The sequence below is a fragment of the Neltuma alba genome, unplaced genomic scaffold, assembly GCF_004799145.2.
Source record: "Neltuma alba isolate B1F8T4 unplaced genomic scaffold, ASM479914v2 tig00012894_pilon, whole genome shotgun sequence".
Classification (NCBI taxonomy): Eukaryota; Viridiplantae; Streptophyta; class Magnoliopsida; order Fabales; family Fabaceae; genus Neltuma; species Neltuma alba.
In genome coordinates, this window is record NW_021637266.1 from 7,571 (window position 1) to 22,336 (window position 14,766).

At 36.2% G+C, this 14,766-nt stretch overlaps 4 protein-coding genes across 4 annotated transcripts; 3 read left to right on the forward strand and 1 right to left on the reverse strand.

Annotated features, from left to right (window-relative positions):
- Positions 1 to 221: 221 nt before the first annotated feature.
- LOC114732227 (auxin-responsive protein IAA33-like) lies at positions 222 to 1,374 on the forward strand. The gene is made up of 2 exons (XM_028919522.1): positions 222 to 651; positions 1,056 to 1,374. The coding sequence occupies exons 1-2, from the start codon at positions 248 to 250 to the stop codon at positions 1,135 to 1,137; spliced, it is 486 nt and encodes a 161-aa protein (XP_028775355.1). The 5' UTR covers positions 222 to 247; the 3' UTR covers positions 1,138 to 1,374.
- A 418-nt stretch (positions 1,375 to 1,792) lies between these two features.
- Positions 1,793 to 6,730, reverse strand: LOC114732228 ((DL)-glycerol-3-phosphatase 2). Its single transcript, XM_028919523.1, has 6 exons — positions 6,515 to 6,730; positions 5,480 to 5,704; positions 4,208 to 4,268; positions 3,974 to 4,121; positions 3,709 to 3,788; positions 1,793 to 2,288 (listed from the first exon to the last, which is right to left on the reverse strand). Exons 1-6 carry the CDS (start codon positions 6,705 to 6,707, stop codon positions 2,156 to 2,158), a joined length of 840 nt encoding a protein of 279 aa, XP_028775356.1. The 5' UTR covers positions 6,708 to 6,730; the 3' UTR covers positions 1,793 to 2,155.
- A 1,178-nt stretch (positions 6,731 to 7,908) lies between these two features.
- LOC114732235 (histone H4) lies at positions 7,909 to 8,516 on the forward strand. Its single transcript, XM_028919530.1, has one exon. The coding sequence runs from the start codon at positions 7,967 to 7,969 to the stop codon at positions 8,276 to 8,278; it is 312 nt and encodes a 103-aa protein (XP_028775363.1). The 5' UTR covers positions 7,909 to 7,966; the 3' UTR covers positions 8,279 to 8,516.
- Positions 8,517 to 12,736: 4,220 nt separating this feature from the next.
- LOC114732252 (uncharacterized) lies at positions 12,737 to 13,564 on the forward strand. The gene has a single exon (XM_028919551.1). The coding sequence runs from the start codon at positions 12,737 to 12,739 to the stop codon at positions 13,562 to 13,564; it is 828 nt and encodes a 275-aa protein (XP_028775384.1).
- Positions 13,565 to 14,766: the final 1,202 nt, after the last annotated feature.

Below are 14,766 nucleotides of genomic sequence, written 5' to 3' on the forward strand. Positions count from 1 at the left end.
GTTTTTATCAAGTTTGATTTAGAAACACCTAATCTTTTGCAGTCACAAGCAAAACATACCCACCTTCTCTTCCAGCTATTTATCTCCTTACTATCACTCCCCACTTGCCTCCCCTCTGATCTCTCTCAATGTCCATATAAAACAAGGACAGCACTTTGAATCGATCACTTTCTGATAGGTCCACATCCGGAATATATAATCCCCAACGCTCCACAAATCGCCAAAAGGAGAAAGAATTAAGCTGAGAATGAATAGTTTCAACGACCAACACAGAAGGCACAACGCAACTTGGAGTTCGTTTCCTCTTGCTCTCTGCGGCAGTTCCAGCAGTGGCAGTGTGAGGAGGGTCGGTGAAGAGGAGGTGGAGGACGACGTCGGCGACGATCTCGTGTCCAGAGTGGTCCCTGCGGTGACGGTGGTGCTGGAGGGCCGGTCGATCTGCCACCGCATCAGCCTCCACAAGCATGAGAGCTACCGAAGTCTGGCCAAGGCTCTGAGAAAGATGTTCGTGCAGGATAATACAGAAGAAGAAGTAGAAGTTGGTGGTCCTGATGATGATGGTGTTGATCTCTCCAATGCAATTCCTGGCCACCTTGTCGCTTATGAAGATATTGAGAATGATCTTCTTCTTGCCGGTGACCTCAACTGGAGGTGAGTCCCTCCCTCTCTCTAGAAATTGTCTCTATTAAAGATTTCAACTGCGACAATAATTTGGTTGGGTGATAAATCAAACTATACAAATGTTACAATACTTTGTTTAATGAATCTATTTGTGTAAGATTCCATTTGATGTCTTCTTTCACTTTCTTTAATTTCGGTCACTAGAGGGATCCTCTCAGAGTTATATACTTTGTTTGATGAATCTACATCAATTTATTACGATATTTATCCTTATTTTGTATATAAATCTTTGTTTAATAATATGCAGACTGTATTATATATTTTTATATATGCTCAAAGGGAATATGGCTTCTTTTTGAAGAGTTCTTATGTGGTAAAGTATTTCACATAATGAATCATTTTGATGAACGCACGTTATTGCATGTCTGTATTAGGGATTTTGTACGTGTGGCGAAGAGAATCAGGATATTGCCAGCCAAGAAGGGAAACTCAAGGAAGAATACAAGAGCAGTATGATAGTAAGACACCGTTTGTTATGCAAAACTATTGAGTGATAAATTAAAATTGAAAATTTCTTATATATGTGTTCAAATCCTGCTCATATCTTCTTTAATTTCTTGCATTAGACATATTTTTTTCATTTTGATAATGTATGCATAGCATGTTTCTAATGTTATGTTCAATATTTATTTTCAGTCCCGGAAGAATTTTGTCCAAGATAATTATAGAAGTTCTTCATCACTATTTATTCAACTAATTCTGGATCTTAATCACATGAAAACAAATTATTACAAGCGTTTTCATTGGCATCGATCTGAATAAACATAAAATAATTAATACACATTTATCAGAGCTGGTAAGTTTGGAAATAGATATTGGCAGTTAACCCATGACTTGTGTAAGATTTGGTAAAATGGTGCAACACGAGCTCCGCTTGCCAGCGTATGACCAAGTGGGGACGATAGCTGACTTTTTCTTTCATTCATTCTCAGTACAACCAAAAAAAAAAAAAAAAGCTCTCTGGCTGACATATTTCTCTCTTCCCACATAAAACATCCTGCCAATGCATAATATTTTCCCCCTTAAGTATTTATAAGCTTTTGAGTCGAAAGAGCACGTTTGGCTTGACAAAAGAAGCCACATTGGTTTAACATCTAGCTATTGCAGCTAATTTTTTTCCATAATCACTGATACATACTGAATAAATACTATAAATTGGAATTCCATAAAGAGTACCATATACCAAATGTTTATCGTTGCATGAAGCCTTCGACAAGCTATTGTCGCTGCAGCAAGTGGAGTAGTCAAATTAAAACAATCTCAAAAAACTAAATCATGTTTAGTGCCATGAGAGGAACATATTAAATAAAGGGCTCCAAGCTTCTCCGGCTGAGTCTAGCAGCAGTAATATTATTTCCAGGAATATTCAGGTGTATCACAATGCACACGACATTCCACGTGGTAAGATGATCAAATTTGTCGCCAATTTAATTTGAAGATTCAGCTTCCCGTCTGGGTAAGCAGGACTCCGAGTTCAGTTTCCACTGTCTTCAAATGGAGGCAAGCCCCAGTCATTAGGGTTGAAATCCAACAATGTGTTCAAAACTTGGTCTGCTGTATCATGAAAGGATTTATCAAGCCTTGGATCTGGAACCATAACAACAGACCTGCATGACATTCATAAGCCAAAGGATTAAGACCAGGAATACGGAAAAGGTAGTTACTTCTATTGTACAATTTATCTACGCCTAATTAGGAATTAAATGCAGAGATAAAACGTCCTAACAACACATTCGTAAAAGCTTGGTTGGCACTTGGCAGTCAGTCGTTTGTGCTTGGGGTTCCAAGAAACATGGGTCTTTAAGATGCATCAACATCGTACTAAAATATTGCCAAGATAAGTCACCAGGTCATTCTTTTTACGAAACAAACAAAGGTCATTTTCACAATATCCAGGGACCACATCAAATGCCTTCCAGCTCTGCATCAACACAGATAACTCATCACTTGCTTCATCTTGTCTATTTCTCGTTATCCTAGATTTATTTTCTTTCCAGACAATATTGCTAGACAGTACCCAAGCAACGGCTTGATCTTATTGCCCTACACAGATTACACATTCTGACAGCAGCCTGTGATGAGCCAACTTAACATTCTAGATCCATTTTTGACTTGCCAAACTAAGTTTAGGCCTCTTAATCATGGTGACTAACATAGAATAGTATATCAAGAAAAATCAATCAGCCATAAAACTCCAAAAATTGAATTTTGGTCACTTCAGAAGTTCAAAGCTAGCCAATTAGAGCCTATGTGAGCTAACTAGAGTCTATAATTCAACAAAGGTGCACTAAAAAAATTATTTAGATTGTGTTTGTAAAAAGGTAATGTAAGAAATAAGGCAGATGCGAAAGGAATCTTGATTTTTGTTCTATCACAACCACTAGATACGAGACAAACTACATAAACATACTGCACAAGGATTTAGGCCCCCAACTTCCAATATCTGTAGTTTTTCTTCTCTGCCAAAAGATCCTCTTCTGTCTAGGAGAGAGAAAGAGATAGGGGAAGGCCTCACCTCCCCTGTTTCAATCTCTATCTTACCCATCCTCTCATGTTTTTCCCCGCCTTAGGTTGATGCCTGATAGAATTAGAATGTAAAACATACTATTTATGGTTATGTAAAGTATCTTTCCAGCCTATAAACAAAAATATAGTTATGTAATGTAAGTAAGAATGAGAGCCCCGCTTTATATCAACGTGACAGATGCACTCTGTCATATTTGACTGGACTGTGGACAAACAGCTTGTTTCTTCAATAAATAGGCTGAACAACCTATCACAGTATATAAAGTGAAGATTTGATCTAGCCCAGGCACCGATACCTTGTTGATGCGTTTGTATATGTCATGCAACTAAAATGGAGGATATGAAATGGCCAAAAAAAAATAATGGAGGTTAATATGAAATTGAAAGATCTGGCAACCAACATATCAAGATATTTTACCAAACTTTGCCCTTAGCACATTTAGGAAAATAGAATCTGCCAATCTGCCAATGTTACACTGAAATATCATAAAATACACTTACATCCCAGCATTTTTAGCTGCAAGGACTCCAGAGGGTGCATCCTCGAAAACAAGAATATGACGGGGATCTATTGGTCCTCCCTGTTGACCATAACCAGTACTTAAAAGCATCACTATACATGATTTCAAATTCAACAAAACAAAATAATTAGTTAAATGAACTAAGATCAAAGCTCAAAGGATGTAAAGGAAAATTTTGTTTAATCCTTAAATCAGCAGATAGCTTGTCAACAAAGAAGCATGTGACGTTCATAGGATGGGTATACCTCAAATCTCTTGGCTGCAGTTAGGAATACGTCTGGAGATGGTTTGCCTTGTTTAACTTCAGGGTCATCACCAAGAACAACATGATGCATCAAAGAAAACAGTTCACCATGTCTTTGCGTTTTTAATTCAAAATGTCTCCTGTGAGATCTGCAATAAATAGTAGCGTGAAGCGTCAATACAAATTTACTTCAAAATTTAATAGTTCTTTTTGTATTTAAGAGGGTGAACGGTACCCAGTTGCCAAGCAAATAGGAACTCCTTTGACATGTAGATGCCTGAGTAACCGGCTAGCACCTAAACAGAAGATCGCATTAGAAAATGGGATGGTATGCATGACACAGAAATTCATACCTTTATGTTAAATAAGCCAATCATAGCAAAAATGTCAGATTCAATGCACGATAGTCCATTAATTAGTCCTATCAATTTAAAGAGAGCATAAGTCAATCCCTTCAATAACATAGCAGTATACATTGCATATATTTGTAGTTCATAAGTTTGAGACTGACGTGTAAAAGGAAAGATTCATTAGCATGATATTTGTGTGGTATGTAGAAGAGAGAAGAAAAAAGGAAGAGAGGAGAAGAAAGATACCACAAGGCCTGTGTCTCACAATAGATTATTTTTAATTACAATATGTTAGATAATGACAAAAGAATAATGTTTACAACAGCAAAGTGTAAAGCACATTATAAGTTTATATTTAAATTACATAGAAGTACACATTTCCAATACTTGAAATAACTCCTGTTTGATTTTAGCATGAATGAGCAAAAATTCAATCGCATGACATCTATTATGACATTTATAGAGAAATAGGATACCAAAAGGCACATGCCATCCAGGTAGGTGATCTTAGATGCAAATTTTGAGATATGATTAAAATATGACAGTGGAAACTAAAAAGTGAGGAACAAATTATAACAAATTGTAAGTTCATCTGTCGTGTCGCCATCCCACTCGTCCTGAAGGTCTAAAATAATCCTCAGGGTTAGTCAAAATAGGGGAAAAAATTAAACAGAGTGGTCAATGAGGCATGCAAAGACACTGATATAAATATTTCTTACCAATTTAATAAAGCAGGGTCCCAATTCATAACCCCTTATCAAGCAAAGGCATTTCAAAAAGCAACTTGAAAATGGATAAGACAACCCTTAAGTCAAGAATCTATGTCAAAAGTCAGCAGTAACATGCTAAGGCCTTTACCCTGTAGCAGGCAGCAACATAAACAAGGCAGGGAACTTTTCAACTAGGCATGATGTAATTCAAAGTATATAGAGATTTGAATTTTCCAGGACTGAAGATGCTTAAAGTTTTTTTTCATACTTGTTCACAGGGTGAAGATATTAAACAGGGAATCCTAAACAGATTTTAACGATTAACTATATATGGTAAAAGACATTAATAAACCTTTCTATAATTACTTCACTGGAAGGGGGCCACATCTAAAACGCTAAAGAGAAAAGAGAATAACTAAACATGAATTACCAATCTCCATTTATTACCTGGCATAAGTTCACTTGATGGAAACAATTTCTGCAGCATCTCTTCTCTTTCTACAAGAAATTGTTCAGCGCTAAGAGAATCACTGATTCCAGTCTCTTCAACAAATACCTTAGCAGCCTCTATTGCCTTCTTTCCCATCATCTTTGCCTTCAGAGACCAATCAAAGGTTTTATTGTATCTGGCAAGTATAATTTCCTGAACTTCAGTATAAAATTTCTCTGTGTCTGCAAAAGGAAAACATAAAGTACTTAAGCATAGGTTATTACTCAACTATTGTGGGCTTATGTAGCAAGCTTTACTGGGAACAAGCAGACGCAAAAATATATATTTGCCACCATATTCTTAATCCAAATCCGAATATCTGTACGATCAATCTTAGGAAGTCTATTCAGCAAAAAAAAAAAAAGAACTAATCAACGGCGTGGACGATTAGACTTTTTTTTATAATGCTTGAAACGTAATTAGTTTCACGCCTCCCATAAACTTCGGAAGTTGTAACTCATGAGATACTAGTATCGCCTGAATAGTTATGAGCAAGAAGAGTAGGATCAAAGAATAAGAATATACAAATTCATGATTCGTGACACGGGAACTTAAAGGTGATGAGATTGCAAATATTGCGAAGAGATTAAGTTGCCCCACACTCTGCTAGCCCCACAAACTGGAAGTTCAGAGAGGCCAACAGGTTCCTGATGAAACGGAAATGTGTATTGGCTCCTAAGCCAATCTCGAGCAAGGCATGATATACATCATGAAACAAGTTGGCGAAACGAAGGAATACAGCGATCCCTGAAAGTTGAAGCTAAATCTTTCGACAGAGGCAATTCATAATATTTTGGATAGCATGAGCAACGCTGTTCGTTAATTTTAACAATGTATGCATCGTTGCGTTCAATCCTTGAAGTACAGAATCTTAAACTGGAACAAAGTAATACTCTAATAGTTTAATGACAGAGGAAGTCCAATTTCACAGTGCAGAATGTAAAATGAAATCAATTGGAGCAGAAAAACCAAGTTGATGAGAGATGAATTACCGAGCAAGAGGCCATCCATGTCGAAGATGACGTGGCTGACGGTCGCTCTGCGAGAGAGGGAGCCGGAGGGACCGACCATTGTAGTGTGGGTTCGAATTTCACGGCGTCTGCGCAGAGAAACACAGATCTGCGGTATAACAGCGGGATTAAGAGAGGCCTTGTGACCAACCAGGGGCACGGTGTGTCGGAGCATAAAAACGCGTCCTGGAGATTCCCTTCCTGATCTTTTGCTTTTTCTTCACTCAATTGTAAATAATAATTCTAATTCTATTATTAAAATTTTTTTTAGTGTAAATTAGATTACAAAAAGAATTATATGTTTAGAACTGGAAGAGTATTATTGTGGAAACAGTAATATCCTCCGAGTCGTTGGTAATGTACGATAAGAATATTAATATTTTTAATGGCGGTGCTTCGAACGTGATCAACTTAATTAAATCGGATGTTTATTATATTCAGCTGCGTGGGGTCAATTATGTCAACTGCGCCGATAAATTAAACACTTGTTTGGATCCTCGTTTGTGAGTCATTTGAAATTTCTGGGCTATTTTGGTGGACTTTTTATCCATTCAACATTTAAGAAAAAGTTGGGTACGAGGGAGCATAGCTCTTGGGTGTTTTTAGGGGGGGAAAAAAATTGCTCCGTTGGTGCCGCGGAGAGAGAGCAGAAGATGAGGATGAAAAAAGAGACAAGGGTACCTTAACCTAACTAATTTGATGCCTACAAATTTTTTTTTTTAAAAGTTAGACAAAATAAAAGTCATTTTTTTTTATACCACTGATCTAAACATACCCTTAAACTTACCATTTACCTCAACCCACATCTAATATGTCAATCAGTCAGACTGCCACAAACGTTTGTTAATGTCTTCTCACTTCCTTTCCCTTCTTTTCTTGCGCTTATCACTTGACAAGTAATATGGACAGTTTAAGTTGACTGAGTTTAAAACATTAAGTTAAATGATTACAACATATGAGATTAATTCATCAGCGTAAAACATGATTAGAAATTAAAAGAAATTATATAACATTCAATTTAGGATTTATTGATGATAAATTGAGGCTAGGCTTATCGTCCAAATTGGTCTAAAAAAAAACGATGTCGTTGTACCGAAATTCCTAAACGCCCAAACGCGGCCGACAGCCACAGGCTTCCCAAAAATTTCCCGCACTAACTCGTTGGCGCTCCATGGGACGCAATTCCCACCAACAATTTTAAATCTCTCTATCCGCCACACCAGCAACCCACCAATCAGAAGTGCCCATTACTAATCCAACGACTGCACTATTCCCCGCACCCCTCACACGGATACCAATCTCATCCAACGGCCACGATCATTCTTCTTTCGCAACGCTCCAAATATAAATCGAAACTCCTCCCCCACGCCAAATTCGCTCTTCATTTCCATTTGACTGTGTTAGCTGCGGTCGAAAAGCCAGAGAGCATCAAACATGTCAGGAAGAGGAAAGGGAGGTAAGGGTCTCGGAAAGGGAGGAGCCAAGCGTCACCGTAAGGTTCTGAGGGATAACATTCAGGGAATCACCAAGCCGGCAATTCGTCGTCTGGCCAGACGTGGCGGAGTTAAGCGAATCAGCGGTCTCATCTACGAGGAGACCCGTGGGGTGCTCAAGATTTTCCTCGAGAACGTGATTCGCGATGCTGTTACTTATACTGAGCATGCTCGCCGGAAGACAGTCACTGCCATGGACGTCGTGTACGCTTTGAAGAGGCAGGGCAGGACTCTCTACGGTTTCGGAGGCTAGAAAATTAGGGTTTTTCTACTGGTTTCTAGATTATAGCCTTCTGTAGCCTCGATGTGTTGATATAGTGTAATAGCTGTTGAATGCTGAAGTTTAGCAATGTTTCTGTTTTAAATACGGGAGATCTTGATGTGGCCTTTTGATCTATGTGAAGCGATTTGTCGGTGAACATAGTTGTTGGGATTTAATGTAATCGTGATTCTGATTTAATATAAATGAAATTGGGTACTTTTGGCTGGTGTAATTAATCATTTTGTATGGTGGGGTTTATTTTTTAGCTCAGTTTGTTTGTTGATTAGACATAGTCGTTCATCCATACTCGATGAATGGCGCATGTTTGATGGTTAGTTGCTACATTGTGGATATTTTATCCGCAGTACATTTCTGGGCAGTAGTTTATTCGCCAGTACTAATGGGTATCTGTTTGGGATTTACCGCTGAATTGCTTCTAATTAGTGCTGATTGATATCTCGCTGGCTTGGAGGGAAGCGGTATAGGATCATGATTTGGATATTTGATTATGCTAATTGGGAATTTGGGATGTTTGATTATGCCCGTTCGGAAACTTAGGGGGTGTTTGGATAAAAACCAACCATGATTTCAGAAGTGCTTTTACGGATTACGAAGTAATATGTGGAGGAGATTACCGTTTTGCAGAAAAGTGATTCTGAAACCTAAGTTTTGGCTTTTGCCAAACACCCCCTTAGTTGGTTTTAGACTCTTATTCCCAATAAAAAAAAAAAAAGGCAACTGGGTCAATAATGTGGATCGGGTCCTATTGGGTCTCAAATACAGGGTGAATGTGGGGCAAATTTTGAATGATTGTGTGTATTTTGGACTTGTTATGGGCCGGGCTTTTGTCGCCAGTACCATCGCTCTACTTGGCATCGGGCTTGGAAATCAGAGTCCTTCAGAATGTATTTTTTTTTTTGGGCCACAACTTCAGAATGTTATTCATTAATTATAAACAAAAGTGGTTGGAGTAATCCTTAATAAGAACTAAAATTTGAATATCTGATAAGAGATACTTATATTTAATACGTGATAGTGTTTCAAACAGAATTGTTTCTAATTAAAAAATATCTATATTTTAACTCAAAAAAAAATGTTATTATCAGATTATCTATCAATTTATAAATAAGATAAATTAATTTGAAAAAAATATAAATATGAATATGAATAATCTAAAGTAATTTAGTAAGTTCTTTAATTTTTTTAAATTAATCAATTGATTTTTATATTAAGAATGGGAGTTATAGTAAATTCATCAAATTGTTTCAATCTTGTCAATTTAATTTTTTATTTTTTTGCCATCATTCTTTTGGGGAAGAAACAAATGTCCTACAGTGAAGAAAAGTGCAGGGAGCATAAACAGGAACTCCAAGAAAGTCGTGAACCAGGCCCAAAAGTTTTAAACCTTATCAATTGAAATAATCAATGATGTCATATACATCATTTTCCTTTTCTTCTCTTTAGCCTTTTTTTTTTCCCCATAATCTTCATATTCTACTTTTTCTTAGCCAATAGTTATAGAGATCAAGACTCTTCATGATTTTAGCTATAAGATAGTGCCTTTTTTGTTTTTCTTTTTTTTAATTTTTAAATATTTTACATTGTCTTCCCACTGCATTATATGCAGGTTCTAATAGTTCTTTTTGAGCACAGTCTCATCCTCTTCTATTGGATCCTTTGTTAGGCTAGCAGCATCTTCCTCCTAATTTTGTTTTAGACAGACTTATAGTGTGAAACAATTAATTATCGTCCAGTTCATATGTATCAAAGCCTAATATTTTAAAATTTCTATCTATTCTAATTATTTATGATTATTTATACTATTTAAATTTTAAAAGATAATTTTGTATGTGTCCGTACATATCTGAGTGACGAAAAGAAAATCAACAACCAATTGTAAATTATAGAGAAGTATGATATAAATATTTTCACATTCCAATTGGTCAGGAAAACTGAATGAGTTATTTTTTTGGGTAATTATATATCGATTTCTGACCTGATTTTGAATTGAGGGTGTTTTAATACTTGATGATTAGGTTTTGCAGACATTTGGTATATCTGTAGGACGAAAAAAATTATACGAAGGCCTAAGGAATCGATCATATTGTTTGTTCTGCCTTACAATAAAGAACAAAAAAGGGAGAATAATTAGCATTTGAAAAAAAAAACTTTTTTAGATTTTATAAATAAATTGAAGATAAATGGAATAAGAAAAAATATGAAGGGAAATTTATTTCATCATTTTTTCCCTTCAAAAGTAGCAATGAAATTCGTGAAATATCGACAGAATAATCATACCATATATATATCATCATTGAATTCATTGAAATCCTCCTTTGCTCAGAAGCATGGGCATTTTTCGTTTTGTTGAAGATAAGACATTTAGTACTATTATCTTATAATCTCTGTGAATAATAATAAGCTTCACCCCGGAAAAAAAAAAAGAAATAACAAAGCTCTTCAATATGTCATAAAATATACTGCCTCCGGTCCTAATTATAAGATTGTTTATAAACTACAAGAAGATCTTATAATTAGGACCGGAAGTAGTATAAAATAAAGCCTCGTTTATTTCGATGCTCAACATTTTAATCACATTTTTTGCCGTCTGATCCAATTGGGGGAAAAATATAAGAACGACTTATCATGTTGATTATGGAAAATAACTTTGATTGCCATTAATCATGTCCTTAAATTAAAAACTAACCCTATTTGTTGGAGCATTTAAAAGCGAAAATCTTGCATCATTTCTATCTTCACTACATTTAATTAACAAAGCGGTCCAATAATATCCGCACACTTCAATATAGTGGTTGATTCAAAAGAGCTGGCATCTTAATTAACTGGGCAACGCTAATTAACCACTCATTATGCAATGATAGTAATCTTTACTAGCTAAATTGTTAATAATATTGGTTGCCAAAATGCTACTCCTCCGGTCCTAAATGTAAAACTCTTATACTAATGTGTATAAGGGTCTTATATTTAGGATCGGAGGAGGATAACTTGAATCATTATTTCTTCTTCATCGCCATAGGAATTAATGAGAATTTATATTGTTGTATTGTGCTTAAATTAATTACTTCCATGAATAAAATTTGTGCTGTTTCATTTAATTTGAATAATTGATATTTGATTTATTATTTAAAAATGTATACAATTTAAACCATTAATGTTTTTTTAAAAAGAAATAACTAATTAGAAGACTAACTAGAAATCAATAAACAAAACGCTCCACAAACTGTATATTTGCATGATGATAATGACTCAATACATGCAATTTGTTGATGGAAAAGTCAAATAAATTTTATCAAGTCGCCTACTACCTACTCAATTGGACAGACCTTTGGCCACACCACGCACACACTAACAACTTCTCAGTCAATATTAGAATCGCTTCTTAATTAATTAAGGAGTAAATTAAAATGATAGTTTTGTCAACTTTCAAAGACACAAACATGTATTCTTAATTTTAAAGTCTGCCATCTCTATCATAGGACTGCTAATTACGCGGTATATAGATTTAGGTGTGGTAATGTGCTTATTTCAATCCAGGCCACTTGCATTTTGAAACCTACACAAAAGAGTAACAAACCCAGCCAAGCCTGTAGCATCCGAGTACCAAAAATGAATCAAAATCCGAAAAATTCATAAATTAAACCTTTTATTGCCATGTTTATGGGGAAAATATGTAAAGACTAAAGAGAGAATAATAATACCTGATTTTTTAATCAATAGAAGTTTGATAGTGTTACAAGAAGGACCAAACATAAGCTCTTAATGTAAAAGAGCTTTCATGTTATTAAGCTATAAGGTGTAAATAACAATAAGGTGAAGGTCATTTTTGCGCTAGAAGTATTAAGGGAGGAATTGTGAGTATCCAGAAATTTTATTTGCCTAAATATTATCCCAGGGATATTAAAAAAAGACTAATATCACCATTTTCATTAAAAAATTAATATTGATTATTAAAAAATTATTATTGATTGTTAATATTTTTAATTGAAAGAGTGACGGTGCTTCTTCTTCAGTACTTTCAAGACGACATTAAGCCATCCATGGCTCCTTGCGAGTGCAAAAATCACCTTTCACCCATGATAATACTTGTGATCCTCTATAAAATTCTTGCCTTGATCTGTACGTATACGTATTGGTATTTGCTGGAAAATGGATAAAAAGTCGTGAAATTTAATGTGCAATGGACTATTCTCTGGTCTTATACATGTCTTCTAGATACCTTTCCCGATCTTTAATTTTCTAGAAGCCATGGACGAATAAGCCAAAAGCAGCTGCCCAGTAACACCAAAAGTAAATCCACATATGTCCCTTTATGTATACTCCAAAACACGAACATTACTGTCTTACAATCCTTCCCTCTCACCTTCTTATATAAAAGCCCCCTTTCTCTCTAAGACAATTCCTCTCTAACACCAGTAATCTCTCTTCGCCATGGCTTCTTATCTAGATTTCTTCCCTCAACAACCAGAAAGAGAACAACCAGAGCAACAGGAATATGAAGAAGAAGAAGAAGAAGAAGCACTGTCTCTCTGTGACCTTCCACTGAACCATGACGTCACCAAAAGATGCAGTGGTGTAGAGGTAGATGACACGGCGTCGTCCAGGCAGAGTCGTCGATCATCCTTATCGGAGGCCATGGATTTCTTCGAATTCTTCAACGACGCCACCTCTGATATGCGCTCTGCTGACGACATCGTTTTCTGCGGGAAGCTCTTCAAAGACACTGACCGATCGCCTCCCAAGAGCAACATGAAAGATCTGAGCAGACCGCCGGTATATCGCCGGAGATCCGAGTCTCTGTCCACGTTGCAATCTGGCGTCACCCGATCCAACAGTGCCACTACGTGTGGGAATTCTCGCCGGTTAATGATGAGGAACAGCAGGTCCTTAGATTACCGGAGACTCCACCGATCTTCGAGCTCCATCGTGATGCCGGCGGCAGAAATTGAGAGGAATCCTTCGGTGAGGAGCGCTGTGCATTCGGATATCGTAGTGAAGAAGTCAATAAAGCCGCGGTGGTTCTTCCTATTTTTTGGGATCGTCAGGGTACCATCAGAGATGGAGCTCAGAGACATTAAGAATAGGCAATTTCGTCGGAATCCTTCGACGACGATGTTTCCGACGTCGGACGGCAGCGGGAAGCTGGCGGTGAATCGGAGTTCCAGCAAGGTGTCGTGGAAAATACTGAAGGCATTGAGCTGCAAGGACCATACGAGTGTGTCCGTGACGACGCCGTTTGTGGCGCCGCAGACGACATAGGAAATTAGGTCACGTGACGAGCATGCGTATGGTAGAGGAAATTCTCGTTATGGGGAGGACGTTCAGGAAAGCCCGAATATTCGTTGGATGAGAGGGAGACAGTTAACAGAGACCATCCATGATGTGCATGGGAGGGGTATTTTGGTAACTGAAAGTATGTGAGTGTATGTGCAAAGCTTGAAGGCGAGGACAATATAATAATCACTTTACGTAGAAGGAAAGATTGTGTACAGTGGCGGACCATGGAGGATCATAGTCCTCTCTCTGTCTCAGTAAATGAGAGGATATATTAATTTATTTTGATTATATTGTTGCCCTTTTTTCCCCCTCTCTTGAATCTGTGGCTTTTGTTTGTTGGGCGGTTGCCGGTTGGCCCTTGGAATGAATGACGGTCACGAGATATCCGACTGTGACATAAAGATTTTACAGAATAGGAGCCTAGAAATTTCTTAGTTGTATTCTTTTCGTTTTTTTAAGAGAGAATAAATAAAAAAAAGTATTAGTGTTTATTTCTTTATCTAATTTTTATTTTTATAGTTTTAAATTATCAATTTTGAGTTCTATAATTTCATAACAGTTTGCTTTAAGTTTAAATATAAAGATTAAAATCAAAATTCATTAAAAGTATAGAAACTATTGGTTAAATTCAGATTAAAAAAATTATGATACTATTCCTATATATGGTACAAGGAAAGTGAAGGGAAGGAGAGGAGAAATTTTAGTGAGCTTGATTTAAAAAATTAGAGAAATAGAGTTTTAAAATTTTAATAAAAAGAATATGTAAGATAAAGGAGTACTATAAATTAACTAAAAGTTTTTAACCCTATTTTTTTATTTTTTAAATTGAGCTCAATAAAATTTTTGTCCTCCCGATTTTTCTTGTACCAAACAGAGAAATAAAACCAATAACTTAAAATTATAGAGAACAAAAGTAAAATTTGAAAATGACAATAATACTATAACCTTTATAGTTTTATATTTTTCCTATTTTTTCAAATAAAGGCAGCAACCTTTGTAAAGATAAATGATTGGCACTCATGTTTTTACTTTTTGTATTGTTGGCATCGTTGGGATGTCATATTTTGACGTGGGAATCAATTTTGCTTCTTCCCTACTTTGAAAATCACGCACCATGGAAAATAATTGGGACAATTGCAATAAGATCCCACATAAAAGAATTAAATACAAAAAAACTCTATTAA